This window comes from Thermobia domestica, chromosome 13, assembly GCF_964235325.1.
Source record: "Thermobia domestica chromosome 13, izTheDome1.hap1.1, whole genome shotgun sequence".
Lineage (NCBI taxonomy): Eukaryota > Metazoa > Arthropoda > Insecta > Zygentoma > Lepismatidae > Thermobia > Thermobia domestica.
In genome coordinates this window covers 177,759,183-177,783,123 of record NC_137466.1, presented here as the reverse complement: position 1 = coordinate 177,783,123, position 23,941 = coordinate 177,759,183, and the positions used below count along the sequence as shown (strand labels likewise).

At 35.5% G+C, this 23,941-nt stretch overlaps 1 protein-coding gene across 2 annotated transcripts; it reads left to right on the top strand.

The window, feature by feature from the left end:
* Positions 1–2,889: 2,889 nt before the first annotated feature.
* LOC145668797 (U11/U12 small nuclear ribonucleoprotein 35 kDa protein-like) lies at positions 2,890–23,178 on the top strand. Of its 2 annotated transcripts, none has more exons than XM_081736962.1 (4): positions 2,890–3,051; positions 14,260–14,489; positions 18,378–18,591; positions 22,921–23,178. In XM_081736962.1, exons 2-4 carry the CDS (start codon positions 14,271–14,273, stop codon positions 23,094–23,096), a joined length of 609 nt encoding a protein of 202 aa, XP_081593088.1. In that variant the 5' UTR covers positions 2,890–3,051; positions 14,260–14,270; the 3' UTR covers positions 23,097–23,178. The 2 variants fall into 2 exon arrangements, with proteins under 2 accessions (XP_081593088.1, XP_081593087.1); XM_081736961.1 differs by lacking the exon at positions 2,890–3,051 and adding an exon at positions 4,227–4,492.
* The last annotated feature ends 763 nt before the right edge of the window (positions 23,179–23,941 follow it).

The window sequence follows — 23,941 nt, the reverse complement described above, 5'->3', positions numbered from 1 at the left end:
TATAACTATATAAGGTAATAGGACCTAATCAAAGGGGGATAAAATGGACCAAAAAGCAAACACGTGGTACAACGTATTGCTTGTGGTACAACGTATTGCTTACGTTTATATTTTTGGCAATTTTGTACCCCTAAAAGGGAACGAGGTGGACCACCCAAATTTATTATAATACATATTAGGGTCCTATACTATAATATCCAATGTTTAAATTGGTCAATTTCCAAAATTTAAGGGGTGGGCCAAGGTACCCTTCCCAAATTTTTCAAGGGGTGCATTAATATACCCATATATTATGAAAGAGAATTAACCCCTGTATACGCCCATATAACTATATAAGGTATTAACACCTCATCAAAGGGGATAAATTAGGTCAAAAACCTCCGAAATTTGAATTTTTGGCAATTTTTTACCCATAAAAGGGAACGACATAGACACCCAATACTAATAGAGGTACATACTATGGTCCTAGGCTACCACACCCAATTTTTAGATTTGGCAATTTTCAAAATTTAAGGGGGGTGGTCCTATGTACCCCTGCCAAAATTTAGGGGTGGGCCAAGGTACCCCTAGGTCATTGACCCCGGGCCACGTAAGCCAAAAAATGGGCGCCGGGCGCCAGGGGCGCAAAATTTTGGCGGCGGCGGGCGCCCCCTAGGTCATTGACCCCTGGCCACGTAACCCAAAAATGGGCGCCGGGGGCCCGGGGCGCAAAATTTTGGCGGCGGCGGGCGCCTCACTCCAGGGGGCGGTAAAAAGGCCTCAAGTGGGGCGATTACTACTCGTTTTATGTTTTATCGTTTAACTGGATTCAATCGGTTATATATAGTAGTATTCTTATTGATGCTTATACATTCCCGGTTTTGATTATTTCTTGTATGGTTAAATAGTAGAACATTAGTGAGTCACTGTCATGTTTTGGGTTCGAACCTAGACGTTCTTATATTTGGATGTTTTAATATTAAAATAGAACAATTATAATTCCTGGTGTGTAATACTTATTTTTTCTCATGCTACGTAAAACTAATAACTCCTTTCGAGATTTTAAATTTATATTTGAAATAAAATTGGGGTATGTATGTTTGTTTATGTACAATACCGTTTCAACTTGATAGTGAGGTGAACTCAGTTATCAAAGTCGAGCAAAACAATGCACTTCTTTTTTCCTTCCCGTATTTTTTGATTGTAAATAAAGATTTATGGAAATTTATGTGGTACTTTCTCTTTTCTGAATGTTCTCCTCTTTGTTCTTTCTAGTTTACTTGTTCCAGAGCCAGACTCCCTCCACAATAAACCACTTTGCCTTTAGAGCTAATTGAATAATGAATATTCGGTTTGATTTTTTTATTATTTCAACCTGACTGAAGCTAGAATGCATAACCATAGCGAATCAATATAATCTTAATGAAAATTCATTTTGTTTTACGAACTTATTATGTGACTTCGTTCGGTGATGAGTAAAATTAATGTAATCATACCTTATTTATTTTAATCATCGCTCTCATGCGCAAGTATATCGAAAAGCGACCTCTTAAAGTACTTTTCTTTTTCTAAATCAGTTTCAGTCAATGTGCAACAATGTTTATTAATAAGCTTAATTATACTTTTTCCCCAAAATAATGTACTTTCAAATTTTCACCATGCGTCCTTCAGGATTCTAACATATGAATCCTTGTGTGGGCAACCAATATAAATGTAGTTCATCGTTTCTAACGACACTTAGGGAGGTTAAAGGTGTTTTATTTCGGTAATAGATCATATATTCAATTAAATTGGATTTTCTTTATTTTGTGTTGGGTAGTTTGAAATGTCCACTCTAAGAGTAGATTAATAAATGTAATAAGTTTCGTTGATCAATCCTGTACGGTGCAAGTACTTTCCTGATACTGAAGTTTGATTACACGAATATTTCTTCGAATTGGCATTTAGTAGATGTGCTTCCGGGATTTTAAATTTCTGGATTCTTTGCCTGTTGACCCTTTTCCCTTCCACGTTCACGTGATAGTGTAATATTTTAGTACAAAGAAAATAATTGTGATTTTAGATGATACCTATTAAAATTCCAGTAAATTGATTGTAATGTCACTCATGGAAGTGAATATTAGGATCGGTCCTCCACATTTAGATTCAGTCAAACTTTCTCCTTCTGCCTACCTCCCCCTTTCCTTCATCTCCCATCATTTATAGCTTTGCGAACATCAAGTCTCTCAAAGTTCTAAAGCTACTTGGTACTGGCACCATCTTCCCCTCTTACTTTCTCTCCTTGGTTTCTTTCCATCTCCGTCTCTACCCTTCAAATCCGTTTATTACTTCAACTTCGCCTTGATGTTGCACCAACTCCTGCTCGTCTTTGTCGTCTCCATCAACGTCTCTCTCCCCGCTCTGATTGTGGAGCTGACCTCGGTACAGGTAATCACTGTGTTTTCGCATGTCCTCGTTACTCCCTATGGACCTGGAGCTTTTAACTTGGATACCATTCTTTTCACGGCCTCGATTTTTTCTCTTTTAATTTTCTACAAATAAAATGTTCTCTTGCAGTGCTTAGTTTTCTTTCCTTTTATATGATGCACTTCTCTTAATTTTCCCTGAGATTATCTTCTACCCAATTTGCTCTTTCTTCATTAAGGCCGAGCCTCTATTGCTTCCGAATCCGATTGCGAATGCGTATGCGAATTTCCCAGTATGGGTAAATAAATTGAGCGCCTCGAATAGTTCCGACCTGCGAATTGCGAAAACCGACGAAAAGATGAGAATGCGAACGATCCCAACCTGCTGGGATTGTTCGTCCGAATTCATGCGGATGGAGGCTCGTCTGCAGAGAAATTGAGGGCTATGTGAGAGAAGAAAGTTTGTTTTGCGCGAAAGCAGACGACGTTGCGAGGTGCGGAGATAAAAACAAATAAAATAAAAATAAAGATGAAATAGATGTTGATGCTTTAATAAATTGTGTTTTTGATAAAGTTCCATTGTGGAACCAAAATCATCCAGAATACCACAAACGACACGCCGTGAACAAATTATGGGCAAATGTAAGCAAGGAACTTGGAGTGGAAGGTAAGTTTATTTTTCTTTGTTTTGTCTTTAAAATATGAAGATTTATTTGATACACGAACCGCAACTTTTTATTCAATTTATATTTCCTTTTTGTTCCTCAAATAATGATTATATGAATACATATATATTATTATTATTATCTTTTCATAGTGAATATCATTCAATTTTACAGTGAACTGTTACAAATCGTGATTTAATTTACAATTTTTTTTTACTTTTTAATTATTTTTTTTATTTTTAAACGTAAAAAAACCTATTTCATCACACACTTCTACACCTAGCACTCCATTTTCGACAATGACAAACACATTCAATGTTACCAGAACACAGAACAGGAACTGGAGACCACAGTTTAGCACTATAATTTTTTTTTTAAAAAAAAGAAAGAATTCCGTCTAAGTTCAATATCTTAGGCAAATCTTTTCAGAATTAGTCAAAAAAAATTGAAATAAGAATATCATCCCAGCGAATAAATATAAAGGGAAATAGAATGGATTTACTAGATAAACTTAGAAAGCAAATCGCTGTCCATCACCATGTTTATACTGCTTATTTTAAGTAAAAAATTTCATCCAGCTCTTGTGCTGATGGGAAGGATTTTAAAATGCTGACTGCATTTCCTCTCTGTATTGCTAGGCTTATTCGTTGTATTAAATAGTGTTTGCTTCTTGGGTCGCCTGACTTCTTAATTAAAGTTGTTCCTAACTCATTCAAAAATTCACTGGCTTCTTTGCTAAAAACTCCCATCGTTTCTGTATAAACTATCGTTTGAGTATAAATAACTATACATATATATAGTTATTGGCAAATATGTTTGAAATAGCAAAAACGGGTTTCTTCACTCATGGAGAAAATTTTCTTAGAAAGTAGGTTGATTCTGTAAATTCTAATTTTATTTTAAAGTGAAAATAGCGGTTACCACGGAAGCATAACAATAACGGGAGCGACATTCACTCTATATTGCACACAAAGGAAATTAATAGATATTATTATTATTATTTAGGGTCTCATGCCTTTAAAGTACGAATTTTCAAGTAACAATATTTCACATTGAAGCTTACGAAGCGTTCGTAAAACTTGGAATCTAGTTGAAGCACAAGAATTCGCAGTTCGCATTCGCATTTTCATTAGCAATCGTATTTGGAAGCAATGGAGGCGCGACCCTATTGTCATTCTAGTACATTGCCAACACATTTTGTGTAGGACAATGGTGTAATTTTCTTTTTAATATAAGAAGAAGAAAAAGAACAAATAAATTTTGCACTATTGGACCAGAGTAGCGTTGTTTTGATTTTAGAAATTTATTTATTCCGTATTGGACTTCGGTACTTACGTTGGAAATGTTAGAAATATACATTTAAGTGGGAGTATGTAGTACGACAAGCTAAATCAATTGACAATATATACAAGTGCAAGGATGTCATTGTATAATTAAGCTAAGGTAAAAAGTCAAAGTTTGGTGCAATCTTACGTATTGTTTCACTTTTAGTGCACCAGTAGAAAGAATGGTTAAAAAATTATAATTCTGTCACTAATTTTCTTCTTATTGCCTTTTAAAAGGTTTCCGCTGGACGATATGAAAATACATCACTTGGCATAGATAATATTCAAGAGGCCAGCAGAAGTAATTGTTGAAAATTTATCTTTTATGATTATTTTTGAGTATAAATACGGCTTCCGGATGTGTGGCATAAAAATACAGTGCAAGAAAAACCAACCTGTGCTAGGTGTCCACTGTAAAGCACGAATTCTATTTGAGTCAGGACAGGGCGAAGGTGGTAGGCCTGCGTGGGGCTGCGTCCGAGGGAAGCAGACGCGTCAGCGATGGTGGGTATGCGCGTATGGGAGGGTAGTGAAAAGAACATTTTTTTTTACAATGATATGACTTCTCGTGATTTCGTATTAGTAACGCTCCACTTGTAAAGATGAAAGAAATCTATGTGCACTGTGCAGAAATATACCGCCTGTGGAAAATAGCATCCAATAGAGTCATCTTTCCTATGACCGCACTTATTTTATCCGTCGTAAAGTACTTGTAGTGATTTCATACTAGTAACGCTACACTTGTAAATCTAAAATACTTTGTACGGACTGATTAACAGAAGGGGTTCAAAAGCACGAAAAAAAAAATTATAGGAGAAATGGATGATGCAAGTACTTAGACGTATCTTTACGTAATTAAACTAACGTAACTTAAGCTAACCTGAACTAACCTAATACTAGTATAAGTAAGCGATTTTTTTTTTTTTTTGAGTATGTTTAGTACAAGGGGTCCAGAAGCACGTAAAATACACAAAATTTACAGGAGAAATTAATGATGCAAGTACTTAGACGTAACATAACGTAACCAAATCTAACCTAACCTAACAAGCTAACCTAAGCTAACGTGAGCTAACATAAACTAACCTAATATTAGTAGAAATAAGCGAAATTCTGTATTTTTTTGGAAAATTATGCGGGACCCCTACACTAATATAACATAAACTAAACTAACCTAACCTATCCTAAACTAACCTAACCTACCCTAAACTAACCAAATGTGAACAGAAATTACCAAAATTGTAGTATTTTTTAGAGAAAAGACCTGGACCCCTTCTGCTAAACATAGGCCTTTTTTTAAAAAAAAAAAAAATTATGCTGGACTCATACACTAACATAATATAACATGAACTTGCCTAAATTAACCTAATGTGAAAAGAAATTACCACAATTGTAACTTGTTTTAGAATAAAGAACTGGAGCGCTTCTGCTAAACATAGTCCCTTTGTATTTAATTTTGTCGCTTGCAGAATTTGAGTTCCTTATAAACATGTATTTTCATGCCAAATATTGAATTTTAGCTGTAAATCTTCCAAAACATGGTGCGCAAAACTACACTAGCACCTAATCGTACTTTAGGTACCCATAGGTTTGTAAGACTTACAAAAGAAATACCTATCGAATGTTATTTCGCAAGAGCAATATATATGTGGATCTTACCTTTGATACTCCTAATAGTTATATATATATATATATAAAAAAGAAAAAAATCAGCTTCAGTATTGATATATCTCTAAGACTCTAACAATAACCATTCGTCTTTTATTTCATTTCTTTCTTTAGTGGATGGATATCACAGGAGAATATTATAAACCTATGTTAGAAATAAATAGAGAAACATAAACTTATTGTAAAACTAACAGTAAAAGAAATAAAATCATTACAATTAATTCAGCTTCGCAGGATTCATGTCGCTTTCTGTTTCATTTGGCATAGGCAGATACTAGGTACAGTATCTTCTAAACCCACATTCGCTGTGATTTGTTTTAAGGAGGTAAATACAGAAGAATCACATAACATATTACAGTAGATTTTAGCTTCTAGATATACCCGAAAAATTTTACAGGTCTACATATTTACAATTAATAGGCCTTAAAATTAAATGAGTCATGTGACCCCCGTAGCGTAGTTGCTAACGCTCTCGCCTTCGATGCGAGTGATCCCGGGTTCGATTCGCGATGGGGGCACTCGGTCGAAAAAGCTTTTTCAGACCAACCATACTGAATGAGGTTTTCCTAGATTTTCCTTATTCACACCATGCAAATGTCGGGTCGTACGGCACTAAGGCTTTGGATACTGTTTCACATGAAATATTGATTCAGAAATTACAGTATTATGGGGTCAGAGGAACTGAGCTGTCATTGATCAAGTCTTATCTAGAAAGTAGGAAACAAGTTGTGTATGTACAAAATAAACAGTCAAATATACTTGAAATATTAACAGGAGTGCCACAGGGAAGTGTCATTGGACCTTTTCTATTTCTGGTATATATTAACAATTTACCTGACTACTTATTAGAAACCACTGTTATGTATGCCGATGACACTACATTTATAAAGAAAGATAATAATATCAACGCAATACACACGAAAAATAATAAAGCAATAGATAAATCTACTATTTGGCTGTTCCACAATAAATTACATTTGAATCATAATAAAACAGAGAAGTTATACTTTCATCTCAGCAGCTCCACAACTGATACAAAAGAATGCTCAGTTAATCTATTAGGGATATACTTAGATATGAAATTAAACTGGAATGTGCATACTATGCAACTTTGTAAAAAATTATCAAGGGCAGTATATGTTACGTAAATTAAAAATATTTGTAAGTAAAAGTCTATTAATCACTGCATATTATGCTTTCTCTCTCACTCTCATCTGTCGTATGGCATACTATTATGGGGTAATTCTTCCGAGGCACAAACAGTATTTAAGTGGCAAAAAAGAGCGATAAGAAAGATAACAGGAATTCCAGAGAGAGAATCTTGTAGACATTTTTTCAAAGATTTTGAAATAATGACCATCCCGTCCTTGTACATATTATCTTTCCTTATGTATATCAAAGAAAACTGTACAAATTATGTTACTCGAAGTAGTGTTCACTCACATAATACAAGGCGCAAAAATGAAATAAATATTCCCCATGTGCGGCTGTGCAAAACGCAAAATAGTTATAAATATATAGGGGTGAAATTGTATAACCTATTGCCACTTAGAGTGAGAGAAATGGAGATTAAAAATTTTAAATGTTTTTATAAAAAGTGGCTCTTAGAAAGGTGTATATATAATATTTCAGAATTTCAGGAAGAAATTTCGGATTAGAATAGAAAAGTGGTACTAGGTAAAATATAAAGTATTGTATTGATTAATTAAAATTGTAAATATTACATGTACGCAAACTTAAATTTTGACGTTGTCTATTACAACATCATGTTGTTTAACGACAATAAATAATTCTTATTCTTATAGGTCTCGAGTCGCTTCCTTCCTTCCCTTTCCTCGGATAATGTGCTCGCCGAGGGACGTCATCCTTCAAACGTGATGGGATAGTTGCCGAAAACCCAGAGATCTAAATCCTAAATTAAATGAGTCACATTGTTATGTATTAACTCATGAAGAACTAGCTGTGTGCCATGAAATGTATTACTTTCTGGATTTAACTAAAAAAATATACATAACTATTCACATACCGTACGTACAGCATTACTCACCAAAAATAATCACCGCAAAGGACAGTATCTTGTATTGAAACCTCACACACACACACATCCAACCTACCAGTTAAAGTGGTCAGCGCCCTCTGACGAGAGGCTTATCTCTCCATGGCCTTCATCTTTATTACGACCACACATCCTAGAGAAAATATATACAAGGAAAGTGAGGAGATTCGAACTTCTAAAATTACGATTTCGTTTGGGTTTTAGGCCTGTTAGAAACACTGTGCAACGGACTGTTTCTTTAAGATTGCATGATGTTCTGGATCTGTGTCTTGGAAATTGATAAGCAGTAGCTGACAGTTTTGTCCCTTTCGATCTCTTGTTATCACTATTGTATTTTTAACCCTTAACAGAATATATGAGGCCAAGGAAACAACACAGTATATATGAGGTCTGGTATACTCCGCCTTATTTCTATGATTTTCAATAGTTTCTGAGTTGAAATTACTTTATTTTCTTCATATTTATACAATTTATAACACTCAGTTTTGATTTTTTTTTTTTTTTTAATATTTACAACAACCATACATAATACAACATTTGCCTCACATTTTCTTCTCAAAATTGCCTATACGAACGCTTCATTTTCTTACTCAAAATAATGTCCTTTGGTTAAACGGAGAGAAATATAAACCAGCAACAACTCAAAGAGAAATGAATAGGCGCAAGTGCATAACGTATTACCTCCACGGGAGCGCTTGCGCCGTCTGTAAATCTTTGTGGGGTCCTATAGACCCCACGTATACTGTCTAGGGTTAACGTTTGGAGGTATGTTAAGGGTTATATCTACCAGCCCCTAACGAACGGTACGCATTATTGATGTTGACATACCTCATCGTGTATGGGCGGAGGTAGAATATCACGTTAACATCCTACAAGTAACGAAAGGAGCTCACATTGAGGTTCATTAATGACACGTTTTTCGCTAATAACTCACATTTTCATTAATGACAAACAAGCTATGATGATTTATACATTTTGAAAAGCCCGTGATGCTATTATTTCCGATCAATTGTGATGATACTTGTAGTGTAGGATACCCTGTGTTATTATTGTGATAACTAATTTTTGAAAGCTACTGTGTTCTTTTGCTAAGTGTATTCTTGAAAAATATTGAGATCCCCAACTAATGGGGAAAGGTGGATATTAAATGAGCTTTAGAAAATGTAAAAAATGAAAACTAACTTCCAGCGTAATATTGGCCATTAGTGTTACATACCACGTATGTGAAAGGATAACGGTTTCAACATAGTCCTCCTTTCAGATTTCCTGTCTTGCTAATATTGTAATTTTATCAATTTCATCCCATCGCCTTCATTCACTTTTTTAAAAAACATCAGTGTGCTAGGAGTGCCGGTACTGAAACATTGGGAGCTTAATTGTGAACACACATCATTTGAAATTAAAGTATGAAACGTCAGACATTATTTGTGTAGAATTAATTGCGTAGCTTTCAACAAAGGTATTGTCGTATATTTGATTCAGATCATAAAATTTAATTGACTGATACCGAGCTTATTCTATTTATATACAGAAAAACCCACAAATTAAGAGTAAACTTGCGACTTGGATAATTTTCAGCTGTATAATTAACTCTTTTCTGCACTAGAACATGAATATTGCAATAATCATATGGGTTAGTGTGTATGTATAGTTCCTGGACATATGAAAATATTTTTTTAATATTACATTCGGTTATTTTGGTTACACAAACCATATAATACAGGACGTCTCAAAAATCCCATTGACATAAGGTAACTCTGTTATTATGAGAGTTACGACAAAATGTACTCCAAATATAATGTTTTCAATCTAAAGTGAAGGAGCATAAAGAGTGTACAGCCCAAGCCACTCGTCCGATTTAAAAAATTCCTTCACTTTAAATTGAAAACGTCATATTTGGAGACGGTTTCCCTCTTACATTTTCTCGTAACTCTCATAATAACAGAGTTACCCTATGTCAGGGGACTTTTGAAACACCCTGTATATATACTTGTATTTGTAAGTATGAAATAAGTGACATACCTCTTGTTATTGTTTGGATAGATGCTTTCAAATCCATTGTTTTCGGCGATATTTTGGATCCGATATGAAATAAGTGACATACCTCTTGTTATTGTTTGGATAGATGCTTTCAAATCCGTTGTTTTCGGCGATATTTTGGATCCGATACGTGACGTTTGGACCCCGCCGTTTGGGCGCGAGTTAAATAAAAAGTCGTTATGTTAGGCGCTGAGTACTAAGTTCGAATCAAGATATCACAAGGTGTCTACTGTAGTGGAAGTCCTTGAATTATACTGGATTTTCTTTTACATACTAGAAATACTGGAATTTCAAAATTCTAAAAACTGAATTAACAATTAAATTTTGTAAATTTAAGTTTCAACCAAAGTTAAGTGTACTTTATATTTGATAACTTTTCAAGCCAAAGGTAAGTAGACCAGACTAGATATGATTGACTGCATTACGTACATAGTGAGCCTATTCCATTTTAAAAAAACTTAAAGCAGGCCTTCTACTGTAGTTATGCAATAAGTGTGAATGTCAAACACATTTCTAGTCGCTAAATGACCAATATATGTATACTTAACTATTATTTTTCACTTTGAAATCGTTTTTTTTTTTTTCTTTCTTTCGCCACTTTCTTTAATACAGATTAATGCTTACAATGGGACGAAAAAATGTGTTAAGTTTTGATTTTTACATTGGAATGTTAATAAAAAAAAAGTGATACCAGAAATAGGGCATACTGCAATTCCTAAACTCAATGTCTTAGGCACCCTGTATGTGAAATATGTCAGGGTGTCTACTGGTCATGAAAGTCATGAAAGTCATGAAAAAGTCATATATTTTGCTTAGTGGTCATGAAAGCCATGAAAAAGTCCTTTATTTACCCAACTGGTCATGAAAATCTGAAATCTCAGAGTATATTTTTATACTTCATACTTTTATACCTCATACTGCATGTACTGAAACAGTTGTATCAGGTCAGTAATTGTGAGAATTTCCCCCACCAGTTAGTGCTGGCTAACTGGTACTTTACTGTCTTCCTAGCTGCTCCCCATTTGATCTTCTAGTCTCTGTAATATAGTAACAACTTTTTACTGTCCAACTTTCTGATCTGCTATTTCTTTACTTCTAAGAAATGTAAATTGTGTATTTTTGGGCCTTTAGACTTATGCAAATAATATTATTCGTTTGAGTTTGCAGATTTTAAATTTGATGATCTATTTTTTAAAACGAATTTCTTTTATAATTTGTTTTGTCTTTGGGCAGTTCTCTGAGTGCTTAATTTCAGACAAATTTCTGCTAGATGGATAATTAAAACTTCAAATACAGTATAGAGTGATTCACTGGTAAGAGTAGGCCCGTATTTAGGTAAGTGCTATTCTGTGCTCGAGCACAAGGCGGCAGAATTTTAGATTCTTTCTTTAAGATTCACAATAAGTGATATTTAAGACTAGCAACCCGCATAGTTCCGATGCACCACTGATGGTAGGGGTTTATTATTACTAATGGCAAATTTTTATCGCCATGGTCATGAAAATTTGAACAAAAAGGTCATGAAAAAGTCATGAATTTACTTTCTGGTATTCCAGTAGACACCCTGTATGCGAAATATCTTTCCCTCAACTCGATTTGGATTTAGGATTTTTAGATTTCTGGGCTCTCGGCATCTAAGGCCATTTAGCCCATCACGTTTGAGGGAGCACACTATCCGGGGAAAGGGAAGGAAACGGCCTGGACCTATAAATTAGGTACCACCTCGGCATTTGCTGGTGTGAATGAGGAAAACCTCATTCAGGATGGCTGGCCTGAAAGAGCGTGTTACACTTTTTCGACCGAGTCGAACCCGAGACCGCTCGCACCGAAGACGAGATGTTAGAGACTACGCTACGCGGGGCCACTTCCCTCAACTCGAGTGCGCGGAAATCTTTTATTGGTAGTTCTTTATTGGATTTAAGGAAGAGAAGAGTTTGGCAAACGTAATACGAAATAAAACAAATTTTAATATTCATAAATATGTAATTATTAACTTTTTTTTAAAAAAAATACAAAAATTGAATCAATATGTTTTAATTAACATTAAGAAAATTATTAACAGTTCGTCTGATTCCTTCATTTCCTAGCTTCCTCATATAATACAAAAATTAGATCAACATGTTGAAAAACAAGAATCGTGAACAAGCGAAGAATCATACCATGACGAGGTTAGGCAACAAATGTCACAAACGCATTAAACTATTTAATTTAGATGAATAAATAAGATAGAGATAGAAAATATACAGGTAAATGAGTGAGATAATGATAGAAGTGTAGAAAATGTATATATATATCTTGATTCACACTTAGTTTTCAGTGCCTAGTTTACTTTATATGTCGTAAATTGTGATTTTACTATTTACCTCGCGCCCAAACAGCTTTGCGCCCAAACGTCCTGTCCCGTTTGGATCCTTGTTCCTTTTTCTATCCAAGAAGTAATTGGGACTGAGGAAGTGAGAACAATGAAGTAATTCTATGTGAGACCTAATATAGACGAAGAAATCTGCTGCATGTTCATTCTTGCTTTTGTTTTCATTTACTCCATCCTTCCCAGTACTAACTTTCCTTAACTTCCTTTTTGTACTTCTTGACTCGAAAAAGAAATCAGATACGTATTGAAACATTAATTTTAGTCCAGTGTCGTGTATGACTTAATTCTTTTTTTGGTTTTCTGTGCCACATATACAGGATGGACTATTTATCTTAACACGCCTGTATAACTTTTAAACTAACAGACAAAAAACGCTGAAATTTTATACCATGCAAATATCAGCAAAGGGACATTGTTTAACATACTCTGTTATACCACCAGGTTAACAGTGTTCCAACCCAATCTAAAGCTATATTATTTCAAATAGCACTACGTCGGGTTATTGCATATTTCAAATCTACATGTTAAACAAAAACTTATAATATCAGACTTATTCATTGTTAACAAACTTAAGGACGCTATAATATCACAAACATCCAAATTAGGGTGGCCTCTGCAGCAATAACAACGCAAGTAACACTGACGGGTCAGTGCGCATTAAAAGTACTTTAGTGTATAATCCTATGGTCATGATATATCGAGTTTCGAATGAATAAGAACAAAGACAAAAGGAATCAAAAATTTACTTTTTTTTTTCAAAAGCTTTTATTTTGAAAAATTGCTTAGATCCAATTGCATAGATGGCTTTCAATAGATGCGAAGATGGTAATACCATTTACAGCAACTTGATATCTCAAATCGTTCTGGAGATACGGTAAATACTGTTAAAGTTAGCAATATTACTTAAAATTACGTAATTGCGAGAACTTGGAATTGCACCTACTAAAAAGTATTGTTGTAATGTTACAGAAACAAAGTAAATCAATAAAGTATTTTTAAAACTTCCCACAAATATGCCATTTTAAGCAATAAATCAATTTTAACATTTTTATTCATATCTCTCGAACGGCTTTAGATATCAAATTTCTGTAAACGGCATTATCATCTTTAAGTTTACTGTAAACCATCTGTGTAATTGGATGTGATACTTAAGTCCTTTTGAGAGAAAGTCAAATATTCAATTCCTTTTAACTTTACTTCTGCTTGTTCGAAGTACATTGTATGTGGTCACCATAGTGTTCGATATAAAGGTACTTTGGATATGCCTTACCCCGTGCATGTCACTTGCATAATTACTGTTGTAGAACTCTCCAAAATTTAGTTGCTTTTCGATGTTTATGTTTAGTGATACTGTAACGTCTTTAGTTTGGAACACTGAATAATAAATGTGGAATTATAAGTTTTCGTTTTACATGTAAATTTGAAATATGTAACACCCTGAAGTAATATTATTTGAAAAAGTATAGCTTTATATTGAGTTGACACACTGTTAATCCGATGATATTGAAGAGTGCTAAACAATGACCCCCTGTTAATATTTGCATGGTACGAAATTCCAGCGTTTTGTATGTATTAGTTTAAAAATCAAACGGGCATATCAAGATAAATTGTCCACTCTGTACATTGCGCAAGTGATTTAATTGTCACTCATTTCTTTATGCGGACCGCCTTTATAAAGAACTATTATTTTACTGTTGAATCAAGGATTGTAGTTATATTGTTGATAATTTTGTGTTTCTTTTCTGTATTGCAGTACTATAGGAGATGTCAGGACGTAGTAGCGGATGGTCTCCTTATGCTCGTGTCTATGACCCATTAAAAGCTGGAAGCATCGATGGAACCGATACAGAACCACATGATCGTGCAGTTATCCGAGCGCTGTCAGCGAAATATGTCCCGGACCCAAGCATTACTGGAAAACCTGAATGTACAGTGTTCGTGGCTCGGCTGAATTTGAAAACGACGAAGAATACGCTTGTAAAGGTATATATTCGTATATTCTGTTAGCAATGCATTACAATGTTAAACTAATAACCTCATAACAGTTTCAAGGCATTAGAAAATCTGTTAGTTATAGCTATACTAAAACGTATATAGGATGAGCGGGCTGGCATGATGTCCTAGCGGTAGAACGTTATCTTCTGGTACGAAAGATCGCAGGTTTGATCTTCGAGCAAAGTTGTTAACTGCAAAAACAATAGCTCGCTTCGTATCCCTATGCTGTGCAAAGCCAATTCACTCAGGATACGCATTTCTCAAAGATTCTGCTTTATATCGCATTATACAAAAGAACATCGGCAGGGCCGGCGAGAGCGGTCGCGGGCCTCGCGGCTGAGCAATCCCAGGCCCCTTACATGTTCCCTTATGACTTTTTAAGTACTTACCACTTAGGACGAAGGTAAACTAAAATGAACATTAAGGCTTATTTTGAACTCTTTATTAGACCATTAGTGCGTTTAATTTACATGTTAAACAGTATTGCTATATCTCCAAGTAAGTGAATAATAAGAACTCTGAACCTAGCCTCTGTTCACTGTTCGCTGAAAAAAAAAGAAGAAAAAAACTTCATTAATTCACTATTTATGATTTTGTTTAGATCCTATACTTGTTGGTTCTAAGATTTTTGAAGGTTTCAAAACTAAAATGAATAAAAAAATAATATATTTAATACAATAGTATCAAAATACCAAAAAAAAAAAAAAAAAAGTAACTTATATATTTGTAATAACAAAAGTTCTCCCCCAATGCTCAATCAAATGCTCAAAACAAAATAATTTGTGAAGGAAATGCAAAGAGAACGTATTAAATAGTTAATAAACGTTGAGAAAGTAAATGTTCTCAACCATCCAACCTACCCTGTACTATGCATATCTTTGCACAAATTGTTGCTATAAATAATTATATAGAAGTAAGCTATGCAGTTAGTCTTCCTTAACTAGAGACATGAGGCATTAGGCCTAATTTAGTTATTTCAATGAAATTTTGCTCAAATTAATTATAGTGTGATTAATAATGTGATATTAATAGTAATTGTCTGTAGGAGAAATTTATTATATGTATTACTACTAGACAACTGTTACAGTTACGATGTACCATTTTCTTTTCTACATATAGTTACAACAAAATTCCCTTTCTGGCCTTTTTCAGGGCGAATTCATCAATGATAGCATCCATGTTGGTACACTTGACAAGTTCTGTTTCCACTGCCAACATGCCTAAGCTTGATAATCTGTCTTGACACATTGTAGAGCGTAACATTTTTTACTCTATTTAACACAGAGAAAGAGCGCTTTGCACTAGCAACGGTGCAGGGATTGCGGCGAATATACGAAGGGCCATTGTCAGATTTGGAAATAAAGTTTCTAGATTCAAAGTTTTGATGTTATTTAGGAGATCCCATGGTGAAAGCGTTTTCTCACCAAAATTGGCCGAATATATCAATTTCAGGCTATGCAGTTCATCAGAAAGATCATCTCCTAAATCTTTTGGTTATCGCTGGACTAGTGTAGTTGCTTGTTCTTGGATCTGGTCACCTGTCATTTCTTTGCAAGATCACAGTACACAAAAATTGTTACACAAAGATCGCACTGATTGGAAGCGAACTGAGTAAGAATATACAACATTTAGCAATTCTTTATCCTCGGCCGCCGGGCCCCAGGGCTCTGGCCCCTCCTGCCCCCTCTCTCTGGCCCTGAACATCGGTATTAGTAATTTTGATGGATAGCACTAAGAGACTTTTTTTTTTTTTTTTTTTTTTTAAACTTTGTCGCGTAGTAATGCCCTTGTTTGACAATGACTTTTGAACAGAAAGCTCTTTCTTCAGTAGCCATAGTAGCACAAATTCGTATATCACTTCCTCCTCTGACAACAACGTTAAGAGGTAGTATAAACAGTTACAGACGCTGGGATGTATGTGTAAAGCGAAAAGTGGAAATCAGAGCTTCTCCCTCACATTCAAGCCATTTAAAAAACTATTGTTGCCTAGCAATGTCGTCCATGAAAATGGGAAATATTTTCTTCAGGCATGCTTCAGGCCAGTTTCACGATTGAGTTGTAGCAGTGAACAGCGATTGATGAAATATTCCTTAATCATGATCATTTTTAAGATAAATCAAGTTTACTTTATGGTAAAGTGACTCCACGGAACGTCCGTATTGGGGGTGGTGGTGATGGTGGGGAGAATCTACATGAAATGGACTCTCCAAAAGTTAAAGTTATCTGCAGTTTCGATTGGGAGCCTCGGAGGACCCTTATTTACCCAAGAAGAAACTGTTACGAGACATGCCTATCCTGTACTCTAGAGCTCGCTCCTTCCTCAGCTGCTGGATGGACGGGATAATTTGACAAAAATTCGGTGCCTTTCCTCCATGTAGTTTCTTCTAATCGTAAATCGATTGTCACAGGTCCACCGACATTAGTGTGTTCCTGTGACTTCCTTGATTCAGATTCCCCTCCCCCCTTTTTTTAAAAGGGTATAGCAAAGATATTTATCACTATTACCTCAGAGTCTGTCTGACTTGAGACACACGATTATTAGCTGTTGCATTTATTAAACTGGAGATGCTAAGTAAAGTGTGGAAAGAGCGTGTAGCAAGCTGTAATACATAGTGAGCCTTGTACTGTGTATAGTAAGTATCACTGCTCCGTGTGTTAGGATATAGTTCATCTCACATGTAAGATAAATAATACAGATTTAAGACTCCGATATTGTTTTGTGTAGACCTGATTCTATCACTTTCTGATATAGTTAAAGGTCTCTTTTTCCTCTCTACAAATATTTCCCATGCAAGTGACGTGCCTCGCCTATAAATATTACTAAGTTTTGGATGCATCCGTACAGTTTACTTGTTTGTATCTACCTTTTTCATCTCATGTATTTTCTTCGAAATATTTCGAAAATTCTTTGTTTCACTTTTTAATGCTGTGAGTTAGAGACCATGCTTCAAGGATTTGGACGAGATAGAGCATATTTTCCTCAACACCACTTCGTAATTTCTAGTTGAACTCTATTCAATTGGTAATGTTTTTATAGAGCTGTACATTATCTGTAGTCGCAATTGTATTTTTTCCTTTATTACTGTAGATTAATGTTAAATTGAAGCCTTAACCTACGGTTCATACACAATTTCTATTACAAAACTATTTATTGAAAAATATGCTGTTCGCAAGTGCATTAGGAATTCTGAATGTTAAAAAAAAATCGCATTGCGTGACGTAAAATTCTTGCAAGTATGAAACTGTAGAAAAGAAAATGACGACGGTGACATTGAGGACAGCATAGAAAATCCTACGCAAAATTTTTCATGTAATGAGCTCTTTTAATCTTAAGGCTGCGCTCTCATATATTGAACAGTAGAAATGGAGGGTGCTCCGTGCACTTTATGGTATTTTAACTCAGACATAGGAATATTGCATCAAAGAAAATAGGCAAGTTGTTACAAAAGGTGTCTTTAAAAAAAGTTTATTATATTATTGCAAAATCGTTGCATTTTAGGTAGTAAATTAAGATAAATTGTATTGAATTGTAACATTTCGTTTTTTCTGTTTTTGGGCGAGGTTAAAACTATTATATGTATGAACTATATAATGATAAATACAACGTGTGTTGTGTATTATTCTTTCTTTTCATGACAAGAGTATTGTACCATATAAATAAACTTAATCTTTTCAATGTGCAATTTGTGATTATAATTGCTTACGGCCATAGGTTTTATATATTTTTTTCAGCCATTTAAAGATGATACTAGGATTAGTCTATATTAACGCTAGTCTATTAAATTATGTACTTTCAGATTAAATTTAAAGATACAAATATAAATGTGATGCCAATATTCAAGCAATAATAAATTTCAATTTATGCTACTGTTCCAGTTCTTTTCAGAATATGGTAACATAAAGAGATGCCGCCTGGTAAAAGACATTGTAACTGGGTTTTCCAAAGGATATGCCTTTATAGAATATGAAAACGCAGAAGACGCCAGAAGGGCTGTAGAAACAGCGTATAAGATCACAATTGATAGTAAACAGATTTTCGTGGATTATGAGTTGGAACGAGTGTTGCCTGGATGGATTCCGCGAAGATTAGGTATGCATATTCAGAGTTCACTTATTTAATTACAACGAATAAAGGAAACGTCATATAGCTATGCCATTTATAGGCAAAGTAGTTCGATATAAAAGTAACTCAATGCGTGATGATTAAATTATAAAATACTAGTAGCGTTTATCGGAAAGAAAGAAAAAAAATGTGAAAAGCCTCTCGAGAAAATCCACAAAAAATAATTTTTTGTTAACCTAAAAATTGATGCTGTATTATTAAGATAAAACTGATCCTCGAGCACACATTAATCACGCTTTTATAATCACACAGGCTGGACGACACTATACAATATGGTTACCTGAGATATGGTCCAAAATTGTGTTTAACTTTGTGGTCCAAAATTTTACTTTTCGATTAATTGTAACAGTATTCAAAAATAAGAGAGATCAATCGATAGACTACATTTAACTGAACAAAACGACATGCTTGAGTGTAAATTCTTGTGCGTAGTATTTGAGAAAATATTATATTTCGGGGGTGAAGGTCTGATATATTTTAATTTTCATTCTTCTAGGATAGATTTCTTTGCTTATGTGTTGTGTATGAAAAATATCCGAGAGTAAGCTAAAAAAAAAAAAAAAAAAAAAAAAAAAAAAAAACGCAATGTAGCTATAACTTTTCTTACATTGGGGCCGCGGTGCCTCAGTGGTAGAGCGTTCACCTCTGGTGCTTGGGGTCCCGGGTTCGATCCCAGCCCCCGCCAAGTGAATTTGTGGTGGACAAACACCGTGTGCGTGGGTTTTCCCGGGGTTCTCCCGTTTCCTCCCACTTTCTTCATTCCACCATTTCATTCATCTCTCATTATCACCGTCTCCTTTAGCCTAAGCGGCATAACCGTGGGACGTAAAACTCAAAGATTTCATTTCATTTCCTTTTCTTACATTGTTCATATTGACCTCTGTCGTCTTTATTATTATTATTGTTATGCTGTTGTGGTCATGCTATGAATGTTTGATCCTAATTCTTCCATTTGTCTTTCTTTTGTTGCAGATAGATCATGGCCGCTCCATTAGAAGTTTGCACCAAAGAGGAACAACAAGCAGTGATCCGGTTTTTGTAGCCGGAAGGTGTATTAGGGTCCGCAATCCATCAAAGACTTTCAACAGAATACAGAAACAATGTCTTACCGGAACGGAGTGTTTGCGAATGGATTGAAAAATTCAAAAATGGTCTCGTTTTGACTTACCCTCGTCATTTTGTGGCCGTAGATGGTCGTCCGGCTCCTTCCTCGTGCGTAACACTTATTCGATCGTTTTTTAATCTTTCAATTCATTCGTAGACACTCCGTTGCGACAAGACATTGCTTCCGTATTGTGCTCAAAGTCTGATGGATAGCAGTCCCTGATACACCTTCCGACCACAAAACCGGATCTCTGCTCGTTGCTCCTCATTGGTGCAAACTTCTAATGGAGTGGCCATGATCTATCTGGAACAGAAAGAAGACAAATGGAGGCATTGTGAAGAAACTTTCGTAGCATGACCACAACAGCGTAAACAATAAAATAAACGAGGACAGAGGTCAGTATGGAATATGTAAGAATTGCGTATAATATTTTACTTATCCTCGTACACTGTTAAGTAGCAACTTGTTTCTATTGTTGTTTGATTTTCTTCTAACAATAACACACACACTCTTAACAGTGACACATATAGTCCTAAGAGTGACACACACACACATACTACATGTAATTAGGGGAATTGTATTAAAATTGGAGGAAGCAGCAGTACTTGGAGAAAACTAGTTCAGACGAGTTTTCGAATCGGAAAATCCACACAACCTGGGATCGGGGAGTGTAAAATGCGACTCGACATTGCATATTCTGGATAATTCCCAGATTTTTATAGAGAATTAAGTTCACTGGTCTTACACCCTATGAGGAGCTATGGCTATCTACACTTCCTTTTAGTTGGGTGTTGTGTAATCAGCACTGAACTCTCATTGTCATTATGTTTGAAATCTTTCGTATTGTGCACTACGTACATGAGATCTTACAGTTTCATCCGAGTACCAAAAGCTGTACATTATTTGTGAAAATATCTCCTTAAAAAATATATATATATATATATATTCGATGAGGACATTCTTTTTCTGATGCTACCAATAAATTAAGAGAAAAATGAAATACTTACTGTTAGATTTTGTATCAATTTTGTACTTTGTTAATGCTTATTTTAATTTAAATCCTGTCGTCCTAAAAATTATTCACGTTATACGTGGGATAAAGATATTGCGATTGAAGCAACATGGGAAAAATCATCCGTTATGATTGTCTTGTACGAAGTGCTTAGGTAACTCACAATTCCAAATGACTTCTCCAACTATATACACAGATATATATATGCTTCCAATGCAGTAAATAGATCTTTCATAGAGCTCATCCGTGGCTAAGCGGTTAGCATACGCGCCTTTGGTGTGGGAGACCCGGGTTCGATTCCCAGCGGGAGCTCATGTGGTTCGGATTCCACATGAATCAGTAGGTCCACGTCTCATATAGCCTTGCTGCTGAAAGCGACGCTAAACTAAAATCCACTCCAATAGATCTTTCATAACTGTTATTGACGTGAGTTCCAAGGAACCAAATGTGTAAGAACTTAAGAACTCATAAATGTATGATTATTAGTATTTTATGTGGAAGATGGATGTCATCACTATCGAAAATCTGTGATTATAACACGTAAGTTTCCACAAATGCGGGACGGTGATGTTCCTGGCTTGAAAGCGTAATCCGTGATACAATTTCTCTGAGTAGTATCTTTGGAAGACATTATTATACATCTACATTAGAATATATCTGAAAAATGAAATTAAATTAAATCTTTTAAATTTTACGTCCCACGATTATGCCAGCTAGGCTAAAGGAGACGGTTATGATGAGAAATGAATGAAATGGTGGAATGAAGAAAGTGGGAGGAAACGGGAGAACTCTGAGAACCCACGAACACAGTGTTTGTCCACCACAAAGTCCACACGACGCGCACTGGGATCGAACAGGGACCCCAAGCACCGGAGTTGAACACTACCACTGAGCCACCGCGCCCCCTAGAATACATCTGTCTATATGTTCGTTCTGGTGTACACTCGCCAGAGGCCATACCGTTTAACGTATCTGAACCAAATTCTGAAATTCTATGTGATTCTCGAAGGGGGAGGGGAGTCAAATTTTCCTTGTACCCTCAGAAGTAAGAGTAGTTTACTAAAGAGTAAAAATCAAAAACTGATCTATATGATTTTGTTTATATTTCATAAATCAATATTTCATTGACAACCTCGTACTGTGGTATAAATAATTTCTCTGGGAAAATCGAGAAGAGCTCGTTTATTCTTATAGGTGAGTTATTTCCGGACGATTTTTTGGTGGTGATGACCTACAAAATTCACGGTAAAACCATACCGGCGAGTAGAAACAGTGGTCGGAAGAAAACATTCAGTGACAGACTTTGCCGAACATTAAAGCGGATTGTCACTGAGAACCACCATGCAATTGTGGTGCAAGTGATGGAGGAACTCAGGCTGCACTTCTCATAGTTTGTGTCGATAGTAACAATCCGCCGCAAGTTACGTGACACGGGCATACGGGATCGAGTTGCAGGGGTGAAACCGCTAATAATGTATCATAAAGCTTTAGCACATCAGTGATGCTGCGGACATATAACATACACTGCTGATGAATGAAAATGTGTAAAATGGTGAGGTAACAGATTGTTCACTTTATATCAAACTACGATCTTTGTGTAGCGGACGTGCAAATAAGCTTATGATCCAGCCGTGAAATACAGCAGCGACTCTTGTGATGCTGCAGACAGCATTATTCTGGTTTTCAGTGGGACCTGTGATGACGCTTACTGGTCGCGTTACTGCCCATGATTATGTCGTCGTATTATGTGGCGATAATGTACACAATTGGAGCTGTTGCGGCGTGCTTTGAGGAAGATCGCGATGAAGTAGAACACCTCAAATGGACCATAAGTCCCAGGATCTGAAAATAAGTAAACACTTGTGTTTCATTTTGGAGACACGAATCTGGCGCAAATTTCCTTCCCCATCCTTTTTCACGGAACTGAGTGATGTACTTGGCGCGGAATGGTGGTGTATACCACTTGCTACCATTCATGATCTACATGACTCAATTCTACGTCGCATTAAAGGGTGAAAGGTGGTCCAATGCAATACTAATCTGGTAAGTTGGACTTTCTCTTTTAGCTGTTTCCATTAAATTGATAAGTTCTGTGTATATATGTGTTGAAAAAAAAAACACATAATATATGAAATTAATACATGTAATACTAATTTCACATATTTCATTTTATTGACAGGTGGGGGATTTTGTGGTAGGAAAGAATCCGGTCAACTAAGGTTTGGAGGAAGAGATCGTCCCTTCAGGAAACCTATTATGATGGATTCAAGGGAAGAGAAAAGTGATTTTTCAAAGATTTCTCGAAATTATAAACAATCAGATAGACGAGAACGCTATTCACGTCATAAAGATTAATTTATGTATTTTAATATGATGTGTGGTATACATATGTATTCATAATTTTTAAGCTGCCCAATAAAGGGTAAATTATACTGTATGTTTCTTCATAGCAGTGCGTAAAATGTGTTCATTCCCACTTTCCATCAGATAATCCATTGGAATATCACAAATAAAAGGGATCGTCACGAGATTGCCGCTGTGCCCATTCACGTATTTTATGATCTCTCAGGTGGTGCAATTTGTATGAATATTACTTGTAATATTGCATAATGTGAATGATAGATCCTGAGTGAAACCATGCGCTTCTGATAATCAGTGGGTACTCTTCTGTAAACTCGTACAAATATGCTGCTGTACTATCGATGTTGCCTCATCTATTGCCTTGCGAAGTATTCCACTTCTTGCTTATCTTGATTTTTCACACTTCCTTGTTTTCTTGAATTTTGTGACCAACGTGGTAGCTCACGACGTCACATGTAATCGCTTCCATATGCGGAGGATGCTCCTTGTATTCCGCGACCTCTGCTACTGCAGATCTTATTGACGATTATCTCTATGAAGTCCTCTTTCGGCAATGCCGTCATCAGGACCAGCCCTAGGCAAATTACTACCGAAGGCCATTTTTACAGAAAGAACAAATCTTAAGTATGCTACCCCATCATGAACAACGAAGTGGAGGGGAAATGCACTCGCACTTAGAAAGGCCTAAACACTACAAATACACTCTCGTTGTGTCTATTTTTTCTTTAAATAATAATTATGTTAGTGAAAGATAAAGCAAACACACGTGCAGAGAAAAAATGGTAATCCTTTTTATAGAATTCAATATCGAGCTTCAATCTCAATAGCCTATATCAGTT